At 37.1% G+C, this 26,806-nt stretch overlaps 2 protein-coding genes across 6 annotated transcripts in view; one reads left to right on the top strand and one right to left on the bottom strand.

Annotated features, from left to right (window-relative positions):
- The window catches only part of RO60 (Ro60, Y RNA binding protein), a 55,615-nt gene extending 46,469 nt beyond the window's left edge, over positions 1 to 9,146 (bottom strand). The window contains exons 1-2 of one of the 3 annotated variants that reach the window (XM_074222264.1): positions 8,550 to 9,146; positions 311 to 918 (exon numbers count right to left, since the gene is read on the bottom strand). In XM_074222264.1, coding sequence (XP_074078365.1) covers positions 311 to 890 — 580 coding nt within the window. In that variant the 5' untranslated portion in view covers positions 891 to 918; positions 8,550 to 9,146. The other 2 variants (XM_074222266.1, XM_074222265.1) reach the window with 2 other exon arrangements.
- The window catches only part of UCHL5 (ubiquitin C-terminal hydrolase L5), a 38,470-nt gene continuing 20,481 nt past the window's right edge, over positions 8,818 to 26,806 (top strand). The window contains exons 1-4 of one of the 3 annotated variants that reach the window (XM_074222270.1): positions 9,017 to 9,042; positions 12,711 to 12,774; positions 14,969 to 15,084; positions 18,228 to 18,333. In XM_074222270.1, the coding sequence (XP_074078371.1) occupies positions 15,059 to 15,084; positions 18,228 to 18,333 (132 nt within the window). In that variant the 5' untranslated portion in view covers positions 9,017 to 9,042; positions 12,711 to 12,774; positions 14,969 to 15,058. Of the gene's footprint in view, positions 9,043 to 9,240; positions 9,484 to 12,710; positions 12,775 to 14,968; positions 15,085 to 18,227; positions 18,334 to 26,806 lie in introns of those variants that run through there. The other 2 variants (XM_074222267.1, XM_074222268.1) reach the window with 2 other exon arrangements.

The raw sequence follows: 26,806 nt of genomic DNA, 5'->3' as shown, positions 1-26,806 counted from the left end.
CTAGGTCAGTCCCTAGCCATTCAACTTCCTAATAAACATTTTTTTTTGTCCTTCCCAGTCCCAAATTTTCTCCTTAGCAGAGAAAACAAAAGCATAATAAAAATCAAATAACTTCATTCTCAGGATTATCATTGGTCTCATCAACCAACAGGAACAATTTTACCTCTGACTCCTCAATACTTTTCTAAAAAAACTTCTTTTTCTTATCCTTACATTTTCATGCCTAGTAAAAACAGAAACTTATCTGTACTACTGCTTGCTTTTCTTTAGGAAGATGAAAGGGATACTAAAAATGAAACATTAGTCTTACCTTCATTAGAAGGTTTAAGATGAGACAATCTTAAAAGATCTTTGTGTGACCAGCCATTTCTTTGTTTATATTTTGTAATAGCAAGAGCAAGGGCCATGCCACTTTTCCCATTATACCAGTCTGCTACAGCTTTTCTGAGAGCACGTCCCCACATACCACATTTCATGCTTTCCTTTAGATCTTTTTTAAATTGAATAAAAGTGAAGAGGTGAGTAGGTATTCGACATACTTCAGAAACTGCTTTAAATGCTGCTTGTTTTGTGTTTATGTCAGAACACTGTGAACAAATGGCGAGAGCAAAAAGCAATGGTTCCTGTTTTGCTGTTCTCCCTTCTTGACTAAAAGTCTTTATTTCCTGTATCACATCACATCCTCTGCCTTCTTCAATCAGTCTAATTAAAGCTTCAGCATTTTCAAGGCCCAATTTCTGTTCTTTGATGTAGTAAGTACCACCTTCAGAACCAAAACATAAAAAACGGTGTAGTCGATTCATGTCTGTGACCTGCCACACGTAGCCACTGGCAGAATTGGTCACCTGTTTCTCATTCAGCGGCTGTGTTTGGCTTATGGATTCCTCCATTGTTTTCTTTTTTTTTTTTTAAGGAAATCTGCCAAGAAGATCACAAATGTTATCATTGGAATACAAAACAGCAAAACTAAAACATATAAAGTATATTCAATTCTTGGTTTTTTTTTTTTGTATTTACACATGGGCACATTTGAACAGCAGAACCAATTGTAGCGTAAGTTAGATGAGGAAATTTCTAGCTTCACTGGACTGCCAAATGAATAATAACCTCTGCCTTGAAATGATTTCTTTTTAAATTATGTAGAGCTGACATCTTTAGGAACCCAGTAAGAACTCAATAAATGTATTGAATTTCTAAACAGGTTGCCTATTAGATGAGGGATGTGAAAACTACAAGCAGAAACGATTTGTTTTAAAAAGCCCTTTCCTTACAGTTCTTATTGTATTGTAAAGTCTAATAAAAGTATTTGATTATATTAACAGGTAAAGCTAGTTTTGATTTAGATAAACAGAAACTTGAGAGAAGTTGGTTTGGGACACTTTCCATTCTTCTGAGATTAACTTCCACTTACTCTTGTCTATTTTTCTATTTAAACAGCTTTTCCCATGTTGTCCCTTCCAATAGAATATGAACTCTTTTGACATATGGATTTTATTTGTGCTTAGAATGTAGAAAATACTTAATAAATACTACTTAACTGACCTGCCTAAAAAAAAAGATCAAATCTTAGAATTTTTTATTCTTCAAAACTCATTGTAATGGTCCTAAGTCAAAAATAATCTTTTTTTTTATGGTCTCAATGAGTTGTTTATATTCTAATGAAAGGGCAACTAGGTGGCACAAGGATAGAGCACTGGCCTTGGAATCAGAAGGACAGGAGTTCAAATCTGACCTCAGACACTTGACTCTTAACTAGCTGTGTGACCTTGGGCAAGTCACTTAACCCTGATTGCCTCACAGCAAGGACCATCTCTGGTCAACTTGATTCATATCTGGTCATTGGATCCAGATGGTTTTAGAGGAGAAAGTAAGGCTGGAAACTTAGCACAACCCCTGAAGGAATCTTAGTATTCCATCTAATCCAATTTCATTCATTTTCAATGTTGCAGTAGAATAAGTGACACATAAATTTGGGAAATGAATTATAGAATCTCAGTTAAAAACACTTACTACCTGTATTATGTTGTTAAAAAAAAAATCACTGAACTTGTCCGGGCCTATTTCTGAACTGTAAAATGAGGAGGGGTAACCTTCAAGGTTCCTTCCCTCTAGAAATCTATGAGCCGACAACTGTCTAACTTGCAATTCAATACTCTTTCCTACTACACAATGCTATAGGAAAGCATATTATGCAAAATGAGAAAGACACTAAAACTTACTAACATATTAGCATTATTCTTTGAGAATGAATATTTTACATAGCAACAGTACATATGAAAGCACATAAAAAAATGAAGTTCTAATTCTATTAGAATCAACTGAGTCCAAAAGATTCCTTAATCAAACTGTTTAAACTAAATTCTACTTAAAACAAGTTTGTTGTTTCATCTTTTATTATATTAAACTTTTCTTGCAATAACATGTCTGTCTTTTCATTTATAATCTTGCAGGAAAGTGGAATACCTGTACATAAATATCCAAACCATGTCAGTAGCATGGCACAGAAACATGAATGCTGTGTTTTGAGTCAAAAGATTTATATGCAAATCCTACCTTGTTCTTAATTGTAGGAACCTGGGCAAGCTGTTTCACTTCTTGTAGTCTCAGTAACCTCATTTGAAAAAATGTACTTATACAGTACTTCAATATTGACAAGCTTTTTATGGTATTTTATTTGATTCTTAATGTTTGTCCTTCATTCCTGAAGAAGATCACAACATCAGTGGCTGATGCCATGACAAGCACATGAATTGGATTTAAATGAGGGGAAGCTATACTAAGTTACCCACCTCACTTTCTCCTCCAGAGCCATCTGGATCCAGTGGTCAGATAAGAATTAGGATAACCGAAGATGTCCCTGAATGAGAGGCAATCAGGGTTAAATGACTTGCCCAAGGTCAGACAGCTAGGTCTGAGGCTGGATTTGTCCTCCTAACTTCAAAGCCATTTAGCTGCCTTTCATTTGAGTCTTAAAATCATTCTGTCAGATCTGTGCTATTATTATAATACCCACTTTATTAGATGAGAAAATTAAGATTGGGACAGGCAGTTAATAGTTTTGAGACTTGACAGGGTTATCAAACTAGTAAAAGGGGAAAAAAAAAGCAGTTTAGCAAAACTAATTGAAAAAATTAACTAAGTCCAATAGTATATGCAACAATCCATACTCAGAGTCCCCTATCAATGCAAACGGGAAGATAACACATTTTCTCATTTTTTTTTTCAGGAGCCACATTCAGTCAATATAATTATATATCATTCATTTTCATTTTTTGCTGTTTTTCCATTTGCAATATTACAGTCATTATGTAATGTTGCTACATGATCTCACTAGGGTCAAAAAACTATTAAGTGATTGAAGTTTTTCTTTCAGATTTTCCTAAACTCAAATTGAATACCCTACCTAGCTGTCTCTAATGAGAGGGTCTGGTCTGCTGAAAAGTCCCTTCCAACTCTAATAAATGATATAAAAAGCAATATAATAAATACCAATTGATACAGCATCAGCAGAGAATATTATGGCTAACCAAGGATGATTCTGCAGGTTGCTTATAAATGGTACTGTAGAAGTAAAAGACAGAGGACAGATAACTGCATTCCAAGGAGACATGTAAATAAAAATCACAGGAATGAATCTACTTTGCTGGCAAAATGAAGATTATATTGGTAGCCTCAGTTGGATAAACTAGGGTGTTAGGGAAAAGACAGTTGGTAAAGTTTTGCTAAGCTCTTTAAAGAAAAAAATTAGTATTTTTGCTTTTATAGCACCTTCATTTCCAAATATATCCCCTTCCTCACCCTATCCTAGAGACTTGCTCTTGAATAAGGAAAAAATAATCCAGCAAAATCAATCAGCACCTCATCTGTGTCCAACAGTCTTTGCAAAAGACCCACACACAATATTCCACCTTTAAAAATGGAAAAAAAAAAGGTAATGCATTGTTTATTTCTTCTTTAGGATCACATTCTGGTATCTACCTTCATTTTTGTTGTTTTTCCATTTAGATTGCTACTTTTGGGGGGCGGCTAGGTGGTACAGTGGATAGAGCACCAGCCCTGGAGTCAGGAGTACTTGAGTTCAAATTTGGCCTCAGACACTTAATAATTACCTAGCTGTGTGGTCTTGGGCAAACCACTTAACCCTAATGTCTTGTGAAAACCTAAAAAATACAACAACAACAACAAAAAAAAACCCTTGTTCTAGACTGCTACTATCTTACGTAAATTGTTTTCCAGGTTCTGCTTGCTTCACTAATGGCTCACATCACATGATACTGTATATACATTTTTATCATTATTTATGACAGCAATATTCCATTAGTGTACCACTTGTTACATTTGTTTCTAGTTCTTTAGGAATCTTTTTTAAAAAGCAACTTAAGCTCATTTTAAAACTCAGCTATATATTTTAAGACAAAAATTTACTTCTCAAACATAGCTATACATGCATAGCCTCTTTTAGATAACTTTCTTTCAGGGGGAAGGGAGAAAAATGTTAAACTCAAAACATTACCAAAAATGATTGTTGAAAACTATCTTTGCAAATAGTTAAAATAAGTATATAAGGAAAAACATGTTCTTAGTTTGAGAAGTAAAAACATAGTAAATGAACAAAAACAAGCTTTTCCTATGTTACTGACATATATAAAAAGACAAGATTCAAATATAGGTCTCCCTGATTCTGAAGATAGTTTTTGCCCTATCATACCATGTTTACATTCTAAAAATTTAATCTTTATTTTTGTGTTGTCTTAGGAGCACAGATTTAGTGAGGATCTTAAGAGACCCTGTAGTCCAATTCACTCACATTTTCTTTTTAGGTTTTTGTAAGGGAATGGGGTTAAGTGGCTTGCCAAGGTCACACAGCTAGGTAATTATTAAGTGTCTTGAGGCCGGATTTGAACTCAGGTACTCCTGACTCCAGGGCCGGTACCCTTTCCACTGCGCCATCTAGCTGCCCCCAATTCACTTATTTTTAAATGAAGAAACCTGATGCCAGGCAAGTATACAATCTTGTAAAAGATCATATAAGGATTAACTGGTCAAATCTCTTTTCCCTAAAAAGAAATCACATTTAATAACTAATTTCTTACTATATCTATTAAAAAAAACTTTTGATACAAAGAAATAAAAATCTTAAAACTTTCTGGCTGATCCTAAATTATGTACCCTGCCGATAAATTCAGGCTTTTTAGATAAAATTCTTTTGGAAATTAGGCTTTAAGTCTTCAATCTGTCGAGTTATAAACTATATGTGTGTGTGTGTGTGTTTATGTACTTTGAAAAGGAACTCAGAAATAAGAAATGAATAAAACAACTTGAAGGTCGATTGTGTAGCTAATGCAAAATATTTTCTATAAAGAAGACAAATATATCAGGATGTTAGTTTACAAAGTGCAAGTTACTAAAACTGAGCAAAAGAAATAATGATATTTTATTGGTAATTTAGTTCTTAATGTCTATAACACTGATACTTTGTAAACTTTCATAACCTTGTAACTTTTATCCCATGTAAAATCACAATCAACTTTTGAAATATATTACTATGCCTGAGATTGACAAAATGGATAGTATTGGGCCTGGAGTCTGGAAGAATTCAAATCCAGTTATGAGATATTCTAGTTGTGTGATTCTGGTTAAGTCACTTAACTTCTATCAGATTCAATTTCCTCAACTCTAAAATGGAAAAATAGCAAATTATTCTTCAGGGTTGTGAGGTGCAGTGGATAGTGTTGGGCCTGGAGTCTGGAAGAGAAATTCAAATGCAGTCTCAGATAATTCTGGTCAAGTCACTAACAGCAAATAACAGCAAATAATTCTTCAGGGTTGTAAGGTGCTTAATAAAATTCTATTCTTTTCCCTTTCTCAGGCTTAAAGCTGAGTTCAAATTCTTTACTCAGAGATCATTAAAATGTGCTATTCTTTTGCATATGACCTACATGATACATATTTAGTACAGTAAGTACATTGATTTTTTTTCTGCAATGATGCTAACAGCTTTTCATTATCTACATTACTTTTTACTCTTGTGACTCTGTTTGGAATATAGTTAGGCATAGTAGCAAACAGTCAAATAATAGATTATATAATTAACTGTAGAGCCAGGATAAAACTCTCACCTATTCAGATCTTAAGTTTTTAAAAATCTGATTTTTATAATTCTGAACCTGACAAGTGCAAGCACTTCAATAAACAACACAGGCAGATAGAATTATTTGTAAAACCATATAATCCCATTCCAAAGCTTGCTTTTTTTCAAAATAGTAAAATGAATTCTACATTTTTGAAGTTATCTTACCTACCTCCCTCCAAACTTTGTTCTATGGATCTTTTTTAAGTTTTAAATGTAAAAACGACCCTTTCCTTTTCTTTCCTTTTGGGGCATCATTCTTCAGTCTTATCCTCCCAATTCCCAACTTTTGAAAAATTGGCATAATTAAGCCAAATTGATCTACTGGTCATATCTGAAAATGTTACATCTCCACATACACCAAGTCTCCCATTTCTTTTTTTTTTTTGCAAGGCAATGGCGTTAAGTGGTTTGCCAAGGCCATACAGCTAGGTAATTATTAAGTATCTGAGGCTGGACTTGAAGAACTCAAGTACTCCTGACTCCAGGGCTGGTGCTTTATCCACTGCACCACCTAGCCTCCCCAGAGTCTCCCACTTCTTAACATAATTCATAATAAAAAGTACCAAATTACTAAAAACCAGAACCCTAATCTTAATAGTAAATTTAAATATGAAATTAAAGGTTATTATTATTATTCTCCAGCTCTAGGTAATGGTTCTCCGTTCTCTGGTCAGTCTCATCAGAAGGTAAGATCAATAGGAACAATGAAAGGAACAGAGGTAATATGATGGAGGAGTGGAAGTGGGTAATCCTGGAATTAGATAACCTATTTGTGGATAATCAAAAAAAGACTTTACTACATAGTAAGGAATTTCATTCCAGAGAAACCTATTTTTTTTTATAGAAACTGATCATGTGCTTGTTTTTTTTTAAATGATAGATTATGAACAATTTGAATAGCAATTTTTGGAATTTTTCTTATGTCCTGAATATTCTGCATAATCAAAGTTGTATGTAGATTAAGTTTGTTTATTTTTAATGGAAATGCAACATACAAGTATCAACAGATGTTAGTAAATATACAATACACAGTGAACCTGTTTTGTACACTCAATTTAATATTGTGTTAAAATAAAATATACACAGGATAAATCAGAGAAATTCTTAGAAGCAACAAGAATTATGGCACAACCTAAAACTTGAGCTGTTTAGAATTCATAGATATTTAATGACTTGCCTAGAGTCACATATCAGTATCTGAACATTTCAAGTGTAGCACTCTAATCACCTGGCCAAGCTACTCTCCATTGTATACAAGTTTGTTTTAGGCATATTAATGGCTGTCTAGCGTTTATATAACCCTTTAAAATTTTCAAGCAGTTGTACAAACATCTCATTTGAATTCCACAATAACCCAGTAGTTGAGGTAGGTGCTATCATACCCGTTTTACAGAGGAAACTGAAATTGTGGGTGACTTTCCACTTCCCCCTGCTAGTCGAGTCTTAGGTCTGAGGCAGTGGCTGAATTCAGTACTTAACTTCTGGTCCAGAACTCCAAAAGTATTTTATACCGCTTCATCCACCTCCGAAAATGTGTACTGTGAAGCCAAGCACAGCAGCTCCCAAAAGCTTTAAAGAAGTTCTAAGCACAGGCTGGGGAGCGTCAGACCATGGCTCTGAAATCAAATCTCCGGGGAAGGGATGAGTTTTCTCAGAACACCTACCTCCCAGAGTAGTTGGGAGAATCAAATGAGATTAGATGGGTAAAACTCGGTAAGTCAATTATTGACTTCCCCGAAAGGAAAGGGTCACTTTTATATTTAAAACTTAAAGTTTGGAGGGAGGTAGGCAGGTAAGATCACTTCAAGAATGTTGAGTTCATTTTACTATTTTGAATGAGGTAAGTCATTATGGACTTACTATGAAGTCTGCCCCTAGAGCTGCAGACCTTTGGGCTGACTCCCTAAAACACAGTCCGTGAGACTAGGCTAGTCTTTGCAAGCAAAGGGCCCTGAGGACGCTGAGGCTAAGTTTAAGGTCACAGGTAACTGCTAGCTCCTGGCAGGGGTGGAGAAGGGAAAGCCTCCCCCGGCCAAGGGCTTAAATCCCAGCAGGCGCAGGCGCAGTCCCGCAGCAGCCGGGCCTCTCGGCCCGGAGGGCCGCGGCACAGGGCTCCGCCCCCTCCCCCGGGCCTCGGCTCTGAGTGGCGGAGGCCGCAGGAAGGGGCGGGGCGGATCCTCCCCCGCCCGCGGGGGGGTCGGCGGCCATGACCGCCGCGGGAGGCCCGGGGGGGGGGGGGCGGCCCCCGCTCTGGCGCAGCTGCGGTCCCGGCTCCGGGGCGCTCTCCTCACCCCGCCCCCACTCGCGCAGGCCCCATGCGCGGGAGGCCCGGCTGCCGCCGCGGGAAGCAGCCTGCGGGGCGCGCTCCGACCGCACAAAGCCTCTCCGCGGGCGTCGCCTCCTGGAGCTTCCTCACCTGAGCGCAGCCGCGCGGAGCCGGGCGGGCGGCCCAGCAGAGGATGGCCTCCGCTGGGAGCGGCGAGCGAGGCGGCCGCGGCTGGTTCCCCTTCCCAAGCAGGATCCGCCCCTCTTCCCCACGCCTCTTCCTAGGACCCCGGATGTGGCCCGTCGGCCCGCCCCCTTCCCAGAATCCCCGGCTCCGCGCCCTTTCCGACGGCTACGGGTCCTCCGAGGGGCCGCTCCTCGCCCGGGTCTCGCTTCCTCGGTGACGGCAGGCGCGGAGCTTGTCGGGAAGGGAGCGCGGTGACGTGGGCGCAGGACGGCCGCGGCGGCTCGGCTGCGCTCGGGGTCCGCCGCTCGGGGTCAGGGGGCGTTGCTGGGCGGCGGCCCGGAGCGGCGAGGCGGCCCGGAGGAGAGCGGCGCGGCCGAGGCCATGGCGGGCAGCGCCGGGGAGTGGTGCCTCATGGAGAGCGACCCCGGGGTCTTCACTGAACTCATTAAAGGATTCGGTGAGAGCCTCCGCAGCCCGCGAGGAAGCCCCGAAGTTAGGGCACGGCCGAGCCGGGGTCCCCCCCCCTCCAGACTCGGCCCGGGGGGGGGGGCAGGAAGGGCCCGCGCCGCCCCCCGGACTTCCGGGGAAACTGCCGCCGGCGGCCTCGGAGCCCCGCCCCCCGCTTGTGATGCGCGGCCTCGTGGCGACCCCGCACCCGGGGCGGCGGCGGCCGGCCAAGCTGCTTGGTGTTGCAAGCAGAAGCGCAAGCCGTTTGTTTATAGTCCACCCTGGCAGTCTTGTCCCTTGGGGAGAGTCCTGGCACCGCAGGAGTCATTCAGGCCTTTCTGTAGCCTTGCAAGTAGCACTGGCCCCGTTTACAGAATGGGAAACCAAGGCTGGCGAGGGGAAGAATTTGTACCTAGGGGTGACAGAAATATAAATGTGGGAAATGCAGCAGGTCAGTCTAACCTCCAGTAAGGACTTCACCAGTGTAAGATAAAGGAAGGCAAAAATATGGTCTCTGCCGTCAAGGACTTCACAGTGCTGGTGGGGAGGGGACATTTTAGCAACTATATATATATATATATATATATATGTGTGTGTGTGTAAAATATATATATATAGAGAGAGAGAGAGAGAAAGAGAGATGGATGGAATAATCTCAGAAGTGAGGCAGCTGTGGGAATCAGGATTGACCACTCCAAGAAGGTGGGGTTTGAATTGAGTATTAAAGGGAACCCGGAAGGCAAAGAGTGGCAGGAAGAAGGGAGAGTATTCCATGCAAATAGAATAAAGCTCATTCCCTTTCTCATGGCATAAAATAGCGGTAGTTCAGATTGATATTTAAAATACAACCGAGAGGATCTTCCTTTACAAGTTTCCTTTTTTTTTTAAAGTTTTTTTGCAAAGCAACGGGGTTAGCTGGCTTGCCCAAGGCCTCACAGCTAAGTAATTATATGAAGTGTCTGAGGCCGGATTTGAACTCAGGGACTCTTGATTCCAGGGCTGATGCTCTATATCTCCTGTACCCACCCAGCTGCTCCACAAGTTTATTTCCTAATCCTTTTTTTTGGTATTTGTCAGGCAGTGGGGTAAAGTGACTTGCCCAAGATCACACGGCTAGATAATTATTAAGCCTCTGAGGCCGCATTTGAGTCCTGACAATAGTCTTTTAACATTCTTGTGTCTGAGTCATGCTATTCCCCAAATTAGGCATTTATTTTTTTGTTTTTCCTCTCCCATCGGGCAAGATGTTCCCAAAGTGATTGCACTTCCTCTAAACTTCCACCTATTGGAATCTGTTTTCCATCATGGCCCCAAAATCACATACTTCTCTGAAATCTTTTCTGGTCCCTCTCATTACTGGTGCTTTCTGGCCCCTCATCTAGCCTTGAATTCCTTCTAGTTTTATAAACTCCAGGAGGGCTCAGCGCCTTGACTCCCCCCCCCCCCCCTTTTAGGCTTAGCTGGGTGATTTGCACATAACTGAAGCTTTTTTGATTGTTTTCAATTTAGCACATTATGAATGTCATTGTTTTCAACCTTTTCAAACTGCAAGTTTATTTTTTAATAAATTGTCTCTTAAGGCTGTATTCTTTAACTTTATTTTTGTATTTAAAGCAATGGAATTAAATGACTTGCTCAAGGTCACACAGCTAGGAAATTATTAAGTGTCTGAGGCCACACTTGAACTCAGGTCTCCTTATTCCAGGGGCAGTGCTCTTTCCACTTTGCCACCTAGCTGCCCCTTAAAGCTGGATTCCTAAGGCTGTATTTTTAGGATAATTTGACTCCATGTTCAGAAGTTAAGTTTTTCATCCTTATGTTAGGTAGTGTCTGTTCTCTCATGTTCTTGTATGAGATGGTATTTATCTATGACTTAAAATCTTTTACCTTTGAGACATGGACTGTTACTTGAATTTTAATGTTAAATTTTCTTAGTGAAAAATAACAGTGGTTTTAAGACATCATTAAGTAGAAACATTTGAAACCATCAAGTTATTTGCCAATAAAGACACATTGTTTGACAAAATTATCCACTATATAACATAATTTGTGAGAAGCTACATGCCTTTATGGCTGGAAGGGTCATTTAAAGTATAAAACATTCCTACTCTCAAGGTAATTGAAAAATCCTTTCGGGGAGATGTATGTACACACACACACACAAATTTCATTTATATTTTTTGTTTTTATCATATTCATTTCCAAATTCCTCTCCTTCCCACTAGCCACCCTTTGTAATAATGACTTTTGAAAAAGAAAATACTTTCAACAGTCAATCAACATATCAGTCATGATAGGCAATATCCTATACCTATGTCCTTCCCCCTTTCATACCACTTTTTCTACAAAGAGGGGAGGAAATCCATTTTCTTAACTTTTGTCAAAATTACCTTTGAATAGTAGAAAACTTTCTGGAGAAGGTTGGCCTTTGGTTGTGACCTTAGACAGGTAGGTCAGTTTTGATAATCAAAAGATACTTAGGTGATTCAGTGGATAGAGCACCGGTCCTGGAGTTGGGAGGATCTGAGTTCAAATTCGATCCCAGACACATAATACTTAACCTCGCTATGTTACCTTAGTCAAGTCACTTGCCTCATAAAAACCAAGGGGGGGGAGATACTCAAAAAAATCGATGCCACTTCTAAATCTGGTGGAAGCTTCAATCTCTAAAAACTTGCTTTTCAGTGTTCTTTCTCAGCATTATTTAAAGCTATTCTGTACTAACTTTGCACTTTACTTTACTCTTCCTGGAGTTATCCATGAGTCAACACCCTAGAAGTGGTCTTCTCCCTTGCTCTGTTAACTATTTGGACTGATTTCTATTTTTGTTGTGAGGCTAGTCTTCATCTATCATTACTTTTTTTTGGTAAGGCAATGGGGTAAGTCACTTGCCCAAGGTCACACAGCTAGGTAATATTAAGTGTCTAAGGCTGTATTTGAACTCAGGTCCTCCTGATTCCAGGGCTGGTGCTCTATCCACTGTGCCACTAACTGTCTTCTTCATTACTTTCTAAGGTAATAATACCTTGTTTTCTTTTCCCTTGTGATCATATGGCCTTGGTGAAGAGTCTTAACTTCCTGGAGTACTTCTGCATCTTTTCAGTTCTTTCTGATATCCAGAACAGTAAAACTTGTCTGAATCTAATTTTCAGTCAACTTATCTATATTTTCAATACCCTTTGTAAAGTAAAGTCTTTACTCAGCTGTTTGCAAGGAAGAAGTAGAATCTTTAGTTACATTACATTCAGTGGAAAACTTTATTATACTTAATTCCTACCAAAATAAGAAAGCTGTTGAGGAGTTGAGATAGTGGGAGAAAATGATGGTCAAGATTGTCTGGCATTTAATTTTTTAAAAATCATTCTTTTTTTATGATGATGTGTTTTTCATTTTCTACATGTATTAATATTGGGGGAAATATTAAACTTTTCAGCTTTTTGAGAGAAGGAAACTTGGTTAGTGCTCTGAAAGAATTTTGGAAATCTGGCAACATTCATGACCACCAAATTTGGTACAAATTCAAATTTGGTACAAATTGTCAGTGAGGAAGATGTTATACTTTAAAATGAAGCATACATAATTTGAATCTTACTTTAAAATTAGTACTTGTATCTTTAATCTTTGTAAGTAAATATAATTTATAAAGTTTCTGAAAAAAAATGGTTTCTTGTATTTTAGGTTGTCGAGGAGCACAAGTAGAAGAAATATGGAGTTTGGAGCCAGAGAATTTTGAGAAATTAAAGTAAGTTCTTTTTAGAAAAATTTTTCCAATTTAGGAAAATTTTTATCATCCGAATAAAATTTGAAAGTATAATTATACTGGATAATTCATTTTAGTTCTAGGTGTGGGGGGGGGAGGTGTGTGTGTATCTATTATATTATTGCAGGTCCATGTTTTAAATTTCCAGTACAAGTATCCCCCAACTTTAAAGTTTATTTTTTTTAGAACTTGAAATCTATTTTCCATATTCATTCAACAAATGTAAAGTGCCTACTTTGTGCAGAGCATTGTGCCAGGCACTGAGGGAGTAAGAGTTTGATGAGACATAGTCCCTGTCCTTATGGAGCTTAGCGTCTAGTAGGGGAGTAATAGACTAACATGCAGAAAAATAGAATATACAATATCACATTACTGTTGTATTAGAGAGCTTAACAACTAATAGGTAATAAATAAGAGGGAAAAGTTGATTGTTGACCAGAGGCATCATGGAAGGTTTCACTGAGGAATTGGCTTTTGAGCAACACATTAAAGATTGGCTAGGGACTCAGCAAGACAAGAGGGGGAAGAAGAGCATTCCAGACATAAAAAGCAGTTCATTAACTTTACCTTCAAAATCCTCTCTTTCTAAGTTTCTTTATTTCTGTGGAGAGTTACCACTGTTCTTCTATTCAACCACGAGTCATCCACCTCTTTATCATTCTTTTTCTCTAGATGTTTGACAAATCTTATCAATTTTGCCACCATGAAATATTTTGCATTTCTTTCTACTCAGTCATCATATTTCAATCCTTATCTCACTCTCACCTGGACTTTTGCAGTAGTAGCCTCCTTAAAAGAATTTTTTCTCATTTTTTTCCTGTTAGTGACCCTTTGCAATTGATTTTTTTTAAAGAGGAAAAATTGATTCAGCAAAACTAATGAAAACTTTTGACATGTTATATATTTCATATCCTTCCTCTATGTCCTCCCTATGATATAGCCTTCTACTAATTGGTTTCCCTGTAATCAGTCTCTTCTGCAACACATAGTTACCAGATTCAGAAGTACAGATCTGACATTTCATTCTTCTACTTAAAAAAACTCTAATAGCCTCCTCTTACCTCTAGGATAAAATACAAGTCTCTTTGGCTTTTAAAGCCCTTCAAGTCCTGGCGTTGGCCTATTCTTCCCATGGTTATTTGCACATTGCTCTCCATACGCCTGACAATATGGCTAAATGGGCCAATTTGCCAGTTCACGCCTGACCTTCCCTCATCTACCTTGGTGCTTTTCACAGGATTTGCCCATGTCTGGAGTGCACTGCTTCCTCCTCTTCACCTTAAAGAATCCTCAGCTTGTTTCAATGCCAGGCTCTGGTGCCACCTCCCACAGAAAGCCTATTCTGGTCCCCTTATTTGCTAGAACCCTTTCCCAAGAAATTGCTTGGAATGTATTTTTTACTTAATTTGCTGTGAATGTGATATTTTCCCATAATAGGATGTAAGCTCTTTGAGGGCAGGGGCTATTTTGGTTTTTGTCTTTCGAATCCCTAGTGCCTAGCACTGTGACTGGCATGTGGTAGACACTTAATAAAATGCACAGAAGTGAGAGAGAAAAGCCCATGCAATTCATAGAAATAGAGAATAGTTATATTTGTTTGGAACATGGGTTGTGTTGAGGGGAGTAATCTAAAGTTGAGGTGAGGGTAACAATCCATTGGGACCCTGAATGCCAAGTAAAGAAGTATGAACTTCACTCACTAAGTAGAGAGTTTTTGAGCAGAGGAGTGCAATTAAAGATAAACAAATTCTCTATAAGCAACCTTTATCAGTTGCCTAGTACTGATAGCATCCCCACCAGAGTCCACATGACAGGTAACCATCCTTCCTCCTGTGAAGACTTCCAGTGAGGGAAATCCTGCCACCTGCCGAAGTTTCCATTTTGCTTTTGCATAGCTCAGACTTTTAGGATGTGTTTCCTAGCTTCACATTCAAGTTTACTTTTTTGGAAGTTCCTGATTCTGTTCTCTGGGGTCTATCAGAATGAATATAATTCCTTTTCCACGTGCAGGCCTTCTGATACTTGAAGACAGGAATCATGTTCCCTCTGAGTCTTCATGTTATATATCTCCAGTTCCTTCAATAGATTAGTAAGCCTTCTTAAGAGCTTTGAAAAGTTCTTCTCCTGTGGACATTCTCCAAGCTTAACAATGTCATTCTTAAATTGCGGCACCTAGAACTGAACACAATACTCCAGATGTGGTCTGACCAGGGCAGAGTACAGCAGGACTAATCCTTCCTTATTCCTGGAAGCTGTGCCTCTCTTAATGCAGCCTCACAACAGCTCTGTGAGGTAGGTACTATAGGTGTTGTTATCCCCATTTTACAGATGAGGAAACTGAGGCTGAGAAGTTAAATGATTTGTCCCTCAACACACAGTCAGCAAGTATTTAAGTACACTGGAGATAAAAATAGAAATAACAAGGAGCTTACATTCTGTTTGAGAGGAAACAACCTATACACAGAAACTTAAATACAAAGTAATTTCTTGAGGGGAGTACCTTAGCATCTGGTATGATTCAGGTAGGCTTCTTGTAGGAGGAGACATTGGAGCCAAACTTTGGAAGCTGTAGCTTCTATGAAGGGGGTCAAGGAACTAGAACACTCTTAAATGGAGGTGGGGAAAGGGATAGGAAGGGAGCAGCTTGTGCAGAAGACAAAAATGGAGTATCATCTGTAGGTAATCACAGTTAGGCCAGATTGGCCTGAAACTACAGGGGGAGTAATGTAAAAAAAAAAAAGTCTGAAATGTAAACTGGTGCCCAAAAGCAAAGATCCTTAAAACATTCAACTGAGGATGTTGTAATTTTATTCAAGAGGTATTGGGAGTTACCGGAGATTCTTGAGAAGGAGAATGACATGGTCAGACCAATTTAACAGCGCTGTCAGGGTTGAATTGGAGGAGAAACCCTTGTAGGGAAACCAATTAGGGAAGCTGTTGGCAGTGTTCCAAGTGGAAGGTGATGAAACCTGAAATAGGATAATGACTGGGTTAGTGGAAAGAAAGGGATGAATTTGGGCTATTTTGTGGAGGTGGAATAGACATGATATAATAACTGTTTGGAGATGAGAGAGAGGCTAACAGAGTGATTCCTTGGATATCAGTCAAGGTCACTGAAGATGGTGGTACTTTCAATAGAAATCACAAAGTTAAGAAAAAAAAGGAAGGTTGGGGAGGGGGGACCAAAGGAAGATAAGGAGTTCTGTTGGGAATGCTAAATTTGAGCTTTTGGTGAGCATCTCGAAGTGCCCCTTATCTCACTTTGCATGGTTGAAAAATCTATTTGTTCTCCCTAGCTCTAGAATAAAGTACAGATTCCTCAGTTTGTCATTTAAAGATCTTTACCATCTGTCTCTCCTGTTTACTTTTCAGACTACTTTTACATTATTTCCTTCATACTCTAGCCTAGCCATACTGGCTTCTTTGAAATTCCCCAGATTTGGCATTCTTTATTCTAACTCTGTTTAGGATATCCCCCATGCTTGGAGTATACTGCCTTTCCATCTTTACCTTTTAGAATCCTGAACTTCCAAAGTTCAACTCAGTGCCATCTATCCTATGAAGCCATTTCTGATCTCCCAAGTCGATAATATTCTCTCCCTCCTGAGATAAATCTTGTATTTACTTATTTGTGTAATTGTTATATGTCCTCCACAGTGAACAGTAAGCTCCTTGAGGTGAGAATTTTTTTATTTGTTTTGTTTTCTTTATTTCTCTAGTGTCCTGTACATAACAATAATACAAGTAACAAATGGTGGTTAATAAATTCTTGTTGAATTAAGGTCCTTTTTAACTATGATATCCAGTGTTTAGGTATCTGGGCCATTAAATGAACAATTTTTTAAAAAACCACAAGGTATTTCTATTTCTACAAACATACACATTTATTTATATGTATTTTTCTCAGTCAAGAGGATAATCAAGAGCTTATTCTCTTTCTTGTCATCTTTTTCAGAGAAGGGGAGGGAGGAAGTCTGGGTTATGGTAGAGAAAGATCAGTCTTTAGAGTCAGGTCAAGCTGGGTTTAAATCCCAACTTTTGTAACTTGCTGTATGACCCTAGGCAAGTCACTTAACCTCTTAGTGCCTCACGCAACTTTACTTACCTTAGTCTAAGTTGCATAACAGTTATCAATTTTCATTGGTAGAGAGAATAAATTTAAGGCCCAGTTTAAAAAGCCTATGTATGTACAAACATTCCTATCTCTGGTACAAGCATATATATATATATCTGTTGCTGTCATAGGAAGTTATATACATTACTATAAAACTTTGACGTTGTTCAGCATTGTATTAAACATTCCAATTAGAGATAATAAGAATACTTCTTATACCTCAACTACTGTAGTTCCAGTACCTAGAGCCTGAGCTCTGGATCTTAGAACCTTACTCTCTCCATACCATTAGTGTTGTTTTCCATTGCCCAATCCAGCGCAGAGTAGTATGTTTTGTAGAATAGACTCCTGTGACTAGGGCTTTTAGGGTAGAATTTCAGGATATGGTTTGTGATGCATGAGATGGATAGTTTTTGTGATACTCTTAGAGGTTCTTTGACAACTAGGGCTTGTAGGTACCCTGGTAGAAGCTCCATAGCTTAAAGTAACTCTAGTTGATAGAAAAGAAAGGGACTTTTATGATGTTCTCTTTGAGATAATGAATTTTCAGAATGGGACACTGACATAAACAAAAATGGAGAACTCTTTGAGGACAGTGATTATGTCTTAACCAATTTTGTATCTTCCCCAGTGTCCAGCACAGTCCTCTCCACGAAATACCCATCCTTCAGTAGTTGGAGAGCCATAGCAGAACAGGGTCTGGGGAGGTGTGACTGCTTTAAATCTCAAGGACTCCCAGAGGATGAGGTACAGGGACCTTCAAAGCATTAACAGCTCCCACTTCTTCAGATGTAATAGAAGTTGACTTCCATTAGCAAACAAGCTTTCAAAACTGAGTAGAAAACAAGTAGTATATAATTCACACCTTCCTAGTTTTCATGTATAGGGAACATGAATAAGATAGACTTTCTTTAATTTCTATAAATACCCTTCAATTGCCAAACTCCCTGATTCCATATAGAATGTTTAAAAGTAGCTCTAGTTTAATCTTGCACTTATTTTCACTTTTTAAAATGAATTAATTTAGGGTATCCTGTATTTGAGGCAAGGCTCTCATTACAGTTCTGCTTCTAACTTATGACTTTTAAAAAGTGTAAATAATAACCTAGGATTTAGTGAATCCATTTCTTCAGAAATGATACTTTGTGCATGGTTAAAGCTGCCCCTTTTGAGTAGGGCTCTGGGAGACAGGAAAGTGAGAAGACTAGTGTCTTTTAAGGATCTAATTTATGGTTAGATTTTATAATTAGCTGAACATAACTTAAACTACTAAGACCTATTTGGCACAAAAGATATCATTAATTTGTATTTTATTTTGTAGGCCAGTTCATGGGTTAATTTTTCTTTTCAAGTGGCAGCCAGGAGAAGAACCAGCAGGCTCTGTGGTTCAAGATTCCAGACTTGATACAATATTTTTTGCAAAGCAGGTATGACAAAAGTTTCATATCACTTAGTACAATTTTCTCTTACACCAACAGATTTATAGTATATTAAGCCATTTAAAGCATTCGTATGATAATCTAGTAAACTTTTATTTTCTGTATGTTTTACTTTTATTCACTAGGTTCCTCGTTTTTAATTCATTGTTTTCTCACTTTCTTAGAAAATACTCAGTTTTTTCAGAGTATTCAGAATTTTTTGAATCTAGACTATTTTAAGAGTTAATTTTGAACTGATAACTTGAAGTTAACCTACTTGGTGATGAGGAAGTAAGGCAATAGATGAAAATAAGCTTATTAGAAAAAATTTCTTTTTAATAGGGAAGGAAAAAAATGGCCTAGCATTTGAAAAAGAGAACCAAGATTCAGTGATGGTTTATTGACACTTTTTAAAGAACTGGACATATTTTCAGGTTATGGGGAAGGGAGTGTAAAATTAAAAAAAAAGGAAATTAATACAAGAGAGGGAATTAATTATTATGGGAATCTTTGATATTGCTCTTGGGTTCTTGGGATGAAAGCACATTTTATCTGTTAATAATAACTAGTTTTTTAATTGTTTTCATATATTTTAATTCATTGAATGCGCTCAGCAATCCTCTAAATGAGGCAGATCCATATTTTTAACTTTACAGATGAGAAAACTGACTGAGAAATTAAGGGACTTCAATAATTCCACATGTCCTTCCTGTTATACTCTCTTCCTACATTTAATGTTTTCTTATGTTTCCTGTAAATGTCCCATAATCAGTCTGTCAGCAAACTCTTAATGTTAATGAATGCTTTCTACGTGTCGAGCACTGAACTAAGAATTTGTGTGGATAGAATAGAAGATAATAATCCCTGAATTTACAGAGGTCATAGTGTTATTAAGGAAACAGTACATCTGAAACAATTGAAGAAGAGTAGAGATATATACTAGTTAAATGCAAACTTTTTCCATTTTAATTTGTAGCTACTTTCTCAAATTCAGTTTGCTCAAAACCAAACTCATTTACCCAAGTAACTTTCCCATTAAAGTACTATCACCAATTTCTTATAGGGAGAATGATAGAAACCTTAGGGTTCTTATTGTTATTATTATTATTATTATTATTATTATTTTTTTTTTTTTTTTTTTTTTTTTTGCAAGGCAATGGGGTTAAGTAGCTTGCCCAAGGCTCCTGACTCCAGGGCCAGTGCTCCACCTATCTGCCCCTTTTTGTTCTTCTTTAACCTTCATGTGTATGCTCATTAACTTTTTTTTTCTTGGAAGCATTTCCTATCAGCTGTTTACTTTCCATTTCTGCTGTCACCATCCTTATGAAGGGCCTTAAAAGCTTCACACTTAAAATGACTATATTAACTTCCTTACCAGTTTCTTTGTTTTTGATTTCCTCCCTGTTTATATTATCTTTCATATTGGAATCCAACTGAATCTTCCTAAAATATAGCATTCCTTATTTTATTCCCCTATTAAGAAAACTTCACTGGTTCTGCATTGGTCTGGAATCTAAACTCCTCAAAGTGCTTTCATTACCCTCATAGTCTGACCTAATGCCACTCTAAGTCTAATGTGAACTGTTCTAATTAGGCTAGTCACTTTATTTTTTTGTTCAGAACGTCATCCTCATTTTTTCTTCCTTGCTTTTTTTCTCCCCAGCTTGGAATGCTGGTCTCTTTTTTTCCTGCACATTTAAAGTTCATCATTCCCACAGATATAGATCAACTTTTCTATGAAGCTTTCCTGACTCCTGAACCCTTGTGGTACTTATTGTACTTTATTGTCTACACCAGTGTTGTCAAACTCATGACCACTGGGAAAATGGTCAACAAAATAAATGAAAATGCAGTACTGCCCTTTTCTATTTGGATTTGATACCACTATTCTATAACATTCATTTAAATACTTATTATTATGTGTAAAAACAAGTTTTAACATTCATTTTTATAACTCGGAGTTCTAAGTTATCTCCCTTCTTCCACTCCACTCTCCCCTTTTGAAAATTGACAGGGATCCTTCTCCCCAAAGGAAAAAAAATACGCAAGAAAATTAAAGTTTTATTCAGACATCATCAGCTCCCTCTCTGGGAATGGATGGCATTCTTTATCATAACTCCTTCCAAGTCATCTTGGGTTACAACTCTGCAGAGAAAAGCTAAGTCATTCACAACTAATCGTGCTACAATATTGCTCTTACTTTGTAAATTGTACATTTCCCATTTCATCTGCTCATGTAAGTCTTTTCAGGTTTGACTGAGAGCACCCTTCTTTCTTACATTCCATTATAATTACATACCACAGTTTGTTTAGCTATTCCCCAACTGGTGGGCATCCCCTCAAATTCCAATTCCTTGCCACCAGAGAAGAACTGTTATAAATATCTTTATATGTATAGATCTTTTTTCTTCCTGTTTTTCATATAGATCTAGTAGTGGCATTCCTAGGTCAAAGGATTTGCAGGGTTTTTATGGCCCTTTGGGCATAATTCAAATTTTTTTTTTTAGGTTTTTTGCAAGGCAAATGGAGTTAAGTGGCTTGCCCAAGGCCACACAGCTAAGTAATTATTAAGTGTCTGAGACTGGATTTGAACCCAGGTACTCCTGACTCCAGGGCCTGTGCTTTATCCACTGCGCCACCTAGCTACCCTTCACTGCGCCACCTAGCCGCCCCTATATTTCAAAATTACTCTACAGAATGATTGAATCATTTCACAATTCCTCCACCAGTGCATTAATGTCCCATTTTCCCTTTATATATCCCCTCCAATGTCATTTTCTCTTTCTGTTCAGTTAGACCAATCCAATTGGCATAAGGCAGTATCTCAGAATTGTTTTAATTTTCATTTCTCCAATTAATAGTGAGGATATTTTTTAGTATGGCCATATTTAATCATTATTAATATTATTTAATGTTTCATAAGATTTTTGATGTGTAAACTCCTTGAAGACAAACCCACTTTGTTTTATATATTTTTTCCATCTCCTTTATAGCTAAAGGAACATAGTCTTTCATTCTCAAAGAATGAATTGTATTTGAGGAGGGAGGGGGACAGTGTTGTGCTAAGTCACCAGCCTCACTTCCTTTTCCAGAGCCATCTTGAGTCCAGTGGCCAGATATGAACCAGGATTATTGGAGATGGCCCTGTATGTGAGACAGTCAGGGTTACGTGATTACAGCTAGTAAAGATAAAGTGTGTGAGCTCAGATTTGACTTCAAGAATAGTGCTATATTCACTGCACTTCTTTGCTATAAACTCCTCACATAATAAAGTGCTTCAAGGTAGGATATTTTTCAGTTTCTTTTATAGCTTTCTCATAATAGTCAGTAGAGAGATCACTAGGTTGATACATGTTGAATGATTAATGCTGTAGACAGAGTAATATAATAGTGTGAGTACTGGATTTGGAGTCAGAATGGAGTACAAATTCCATCTTCTACACATATCTAGCTGAGTAACCTTGAACAATTCACTTAACTTTCCTGTTTTTTATTTTCCTAATCTGCAAAAGGAAATGTTAAGTGATAGCTTTATCAAACTTTTGTAAATTTTCAGAAGTTTTATATAATTATAATCTATAAGCTGATTTTGAACGATATATATATAAAGCCTATGGAAAAAAGAGAAAGCAAAAAATTCTGTCGATTTTTCTATGGTGCTTTAAGGTTTCCAAAGCATTTTTCCTCAACACATTATGAAATAGATAATATAAATATTAGTCCCTTTTTATATAATGCTCAGAAAAATTGCCTGAGATCATACAGAGATAGAGTTTGAGTTTGAACCCCAGCTCTCTTCTGATTATTATTTTATACAGTGTGCTTCTTCAGTAATACCTCTTGTTTTTAGTTGGGTTTAATTTGGGCTTTTATCGTATTTTGTATAATATGTATACAATAAAAACTTGAAATGGATACAGATCATTATTTTTAAATTAAGAAAGTGTTTATAAATAGAAGATGAAGTTAAATTTTTTAAAAATTCATGATTAATTGAGAGCACTCTATACTTTTAGTCCAGCTTTGGGTACACAAGGTTTCTATCTCTACATCTTATCTCTCATAAGTGCCCTCTTCTCAAAAATCTTGTCTACCATCCAGTTTTTAGCTCTCATCACCTCTTGCTTGGATCAGTACATTAGCTTCCTAAAACCTCTCTTCACTCACATCCATCCTCTGTACTACCACTGAAATGATTTTCCTCAATTGCAGGTCTAATCATGTCTCTCCCCTACTAAACAAATATTAGTGATTTCTAGTTACCTCTAGGATCATATATAAAACCCTCTACTTGGCATTTAAGTCTCTTGATAACCGAAGTCCTTCCCACCTTATATATTACTTCCTTCTATGCTTCTTGATATACTGGCATACCCACTTTTTTGTATTCAGTGCTTCAGCTTCGTCTCTGTGCTTTGTATATTGACTGTCTGCTGTCCTTTGAATGCACTTGCTTCTTACTTTCTCTTGGAATCCTGGGTTTCCTTTGAAATGTGGCTGAACTGCTTTCTTCTTAATGAAACCTTTCTCCATTCCACCAGCTGCTCATGGCACTGTGTGTGTCAGTGTCTGTGTGTGCAAGTAATATAAATTTAGCTTATGTTTTCTATGAGAATGTAAACTTCTTGAAGGCAAGGCCCATTCACTCGTCTTTGTATCCTAAGATATTAATACAATATGTGGTAAATTATTTAAATGCTTATTGATTATGTAATTGATTGGGGCTGTTCTTCAAATTCAGTAGAGTTCTTTAGAACTCACCTGTTTTTCTTGATTGTAATGAAATGCAAAATCCCTATAATTTTAGTACATCTTGGGGTTATCTTGGTAATATGACCTGTCATGAGAGGAGGCATATTTATAAAAGATGGACTTGGGGTCAATCCTATCTCTTGTGCACACCAAGTGTTGTTGATTCTCCTTCCACACATTTCTTGCATCTGCCTATTCTTCCTATTCACTTAACAACCATCATAGATTAGGCCCTTATCACTTGTTATCTGGAATATTAAAGTAGCTTTCTAAGTGTTCATTCTCCACCATACTCCAGGTTGGGTGCCTTTTCCCTCTACTCCTCTTGCCTTTCAGTTTCCTCTTACATCTTTTATTCTATAATCTTGAGAACAGAGATTGTCTAGCACAGTGGCTAATAAATATAAATATTTGTTAACTTGGTTTCTCTGCCTCCTCTCTTACCTCTCCAATCCATTCTTTGCATAGCAGCTGAAACATTAAGTTCTAAAGCACAGATCAAACCATGTCAGTTCTCTGCTTAAAAGGCTCTCATGGTGCTTCCTCAGGTCCAGAGATTAAAATACAAACTTATATTTGAATTTGAAACTCTTGACACTCTACCTTTTCAAAATATACCCTATTCCTTTTAACTTTCTCTACATTCTAGCTATTATGGTTTTTTTGGGTTTTTTTTTTATGTATATTCTCTCCTTAATCTCTGTTTTCTATATTGTTAGTCCTCTTAAATTCTTTTTTATAGAATCCCCAGCTTCCCTCAAAACTCACTTCTTACATCTCATCTTACATCTTCTCTGCCATTTACTTTCCTGCTCCCTGAACTTTTTTTTTTTTTGGTTTTTTGGATTTGATTTTTTTGTATTCAAGAAGACAGAGTAGATTGAGAATTAAAACCTGAAAGGACTGAGTTCAAGTCTTGCCTCTGGAAAAATACTGACTGTGATCCCTAGCAAGTTAATACAGAAAACAATTCTTCAAGACTATACATTATGGAGAAGTCCATTTGCTTTGGTAGAAGGATTTTCTTTATCAGAATGTACTCTCTATCCCTAATATTTTATATTCATTCATATGTATATGTATACATATATGTATTGTATTTACATATATATATATTATATTTACCATATATATACACACATACATATATATATATCCACCCCCACCCCAGTAGAATGTAAGCCTTTGAATGTTTGGATTGTTTTAATCCTATTTTTGTTTCCTCAATGCCTAGAATGAGTCCTGGTGTAATATAATTCTAATAAATGCTTACTATTTTATTGCTGGACTTTTAAGACCAAGAGCAAGTTATGATTTTCAATCTAGATTCCTTGGTTGTAAAATGAAAATATCACAAATTATCTAGGACTGACTGATCTTTCCAGGAGTATTATGAGTATAAAATGAGATAAGGTGTTTAAAGCACTTGGTAATGGAATGATCATTGGTCACATTTTTCTCTTATGTATTTATTCCTGCATTTTGAAATTTCACATGTAAAATGATACTTTCCAGCTCCCTCCCTTCAGCATTTCCCTTTTGGGACTGAATCAAGTGAGATATTTTGTCAAGTGTACAGGAGCATAGATCTAGAGCTTATAAAAAAAGCATTTTTATATTTGGGATCAAACCAACACAAGTCCAAGATGAGAAAACTGTCACTAGATACTTGAAAAAGGTCTGGTCATTTTAGTGGAATTTCAGGATAAGGAAGACAAAAAAACAATGATGGAATCTTACTAAGAAAGATATAGTATCCATAATAAGGAATGTGATAGACCTGAAATAAGTCTTCTTTTGTTCACTCTGCATCTGTGGTGTGGCTTCAGGGCTTTGGAAGGATGTTGAAAAACTGGAGAAAATGCAGGACAGAGATTTCTTTCTCCTCTGCAAAAATCTGTGTATAGAATTCAAGAAATCCATAAACTTGCACGGGGAAAAAATGCATCTTTATTTTCACTAACTTCTAACAAACTTATTAGCATTTCTTTCATTTAATGATTTAAGAAAAATTCAAAGGGAGTCTAGCCTTTATCCAGATTGCCAGTTGAGTTCATGATATGTATAAAGAACTTCAAGCCTATTTTTAGATCTATTTCTCAATGGTTCTATTTCAGTGAAGGTCTTCATGTAAATGATTGGACTAATATTAGCTAGTTAAGTTGTAGAGGGCTTTGTTCAGGTATATATTGAACTTCGTGGTCTTACCCTTAGTCCAAGATTCAATGAGATCTAGCATTTGATGCAGATATGTTGAGAGATTGTTTGCAAATTTATATAGTCTGAAGAAATCTACATATTGAGGGTATGTAAAATTGTTAAAAATTTTTTGATATTTTAATTACAAAAAGTTAAAAATATCCTCAGCAGTTTGTCATATTAGGTATATGTAACAATAATTAGCAATCTGGATGTCAGAATCCAAAATGCTAAAGCTTTAGTCTTAATTCAGTAAGATGAAATTCCATACTAGTAAGTAGATGTTACTTGTCTACAAAAAATAGACTTCACAAATATATTTCATCTTAAGATGAGAAAGCTTAGATAGAAGTAGTAGAAAAATAGAGTAGATTTAGTATATTTCAAGCTCAGAGTCAATAAGTGTGATGTGGATCTTGAGCTACATTAAAAGGGACAAGACCTCCAGAAATGGGGAGGGGAAAGTTGAGGCATTGCAATTTTAGAAGAAAATTGATTAACTGGAGAGTTTCCTTCTTACTCTTGATCTTTGATCTTAAAGTGACTAGAGAATGAATCCAGGATATGAAGGGCCTTGAACCCATGTTATAATGAACCCATGTTATAATATGAGTGATTGGAAGAATTAGGCATGCTAAGTCTGAAGAAGAGATAGCTTCATATGGTACATGTTAGTAGAGATATTTGAAGATCTGTCTTGTGTAGGACGGTTTAGACTTGTATTGTTTTGCCCAGGTGCTTAGAAACTGTTGGAATGGATAGAAGTGGTAAAAAGTCTTCTTTAAACTTAATTAAAACTGTTCCAAAGGGATATAGCCTTGTGTTGAAGCCTTGTGTTCATGTATGATTTGTGCAAGAGTCCTACTGATGTCTCAACTCTAAAATCCTATGGTTTTGTGATAATACTTTAATGGTTGCAAAATGCTTTGCATAAATTATTTAATTATCACAACATTCCTGTAAGGTAGACACTGTTATACCTGTTTTACAGACAAGAAAACTGAGACTGAGAATAATTGAGTGACTTGCCTAGTATACATAACTGCTAGGTGTGTAAGGTAGAATTTGAACTTGTGTCTTGTGGACTCCAAAGTTCAGTACTGTATCCACTACTTAGGTACATTAACAGATGAAAGGGAATGTGCTTCTAAATTTATAGTATATAGTTCAGCCACTTGGTGGCACCAAATTCATTTTCAAATCCTGAGAAGATTTTTAGAAAATTTAGCACAGATAGACTGGTGAGTTTTTGTTTTACAAAACTAAGCATATTAACCAGATACATTATTTTTAAAATTCCCAGTGATTTCATTGGGAAGAATTTCTTTTAATATTCATCATTTATTGATTTGTCTGCTTTAAGCAATCTGAGATACTGTTGGAGGTACAAAGATAAAATAGAACTTATTAATTTATGAAGGTAATTAGAGGGAGCATACAAATAAGGATGATATTCAGAAGAATGTATTATTGCCTGCTTTTATGAGAGAATTATAGTACACGACTTTATGAAAGGAAAGAAGTCAATTCT

This window comes from Macrotis lagotis, chromosome 2, assembly GCF_037893015.1.
Source record: "Macrotis lagotis isolate mMagLag1 chromosome 2, bilby.v1.9.chrom.fasta, whole genome shotgun sequence".
Taxonomy (NCBI): Eukaryota; Metazoa; Chordata; class Mammalia; order Peramelemorphia; family Peramelidae; genus Macrotis; species Macrotis lagotis.
Note: the sequence above shows the minus strand (reverse complement) of the source record. Positions and strands in the feature narration are given on the sequence as shown.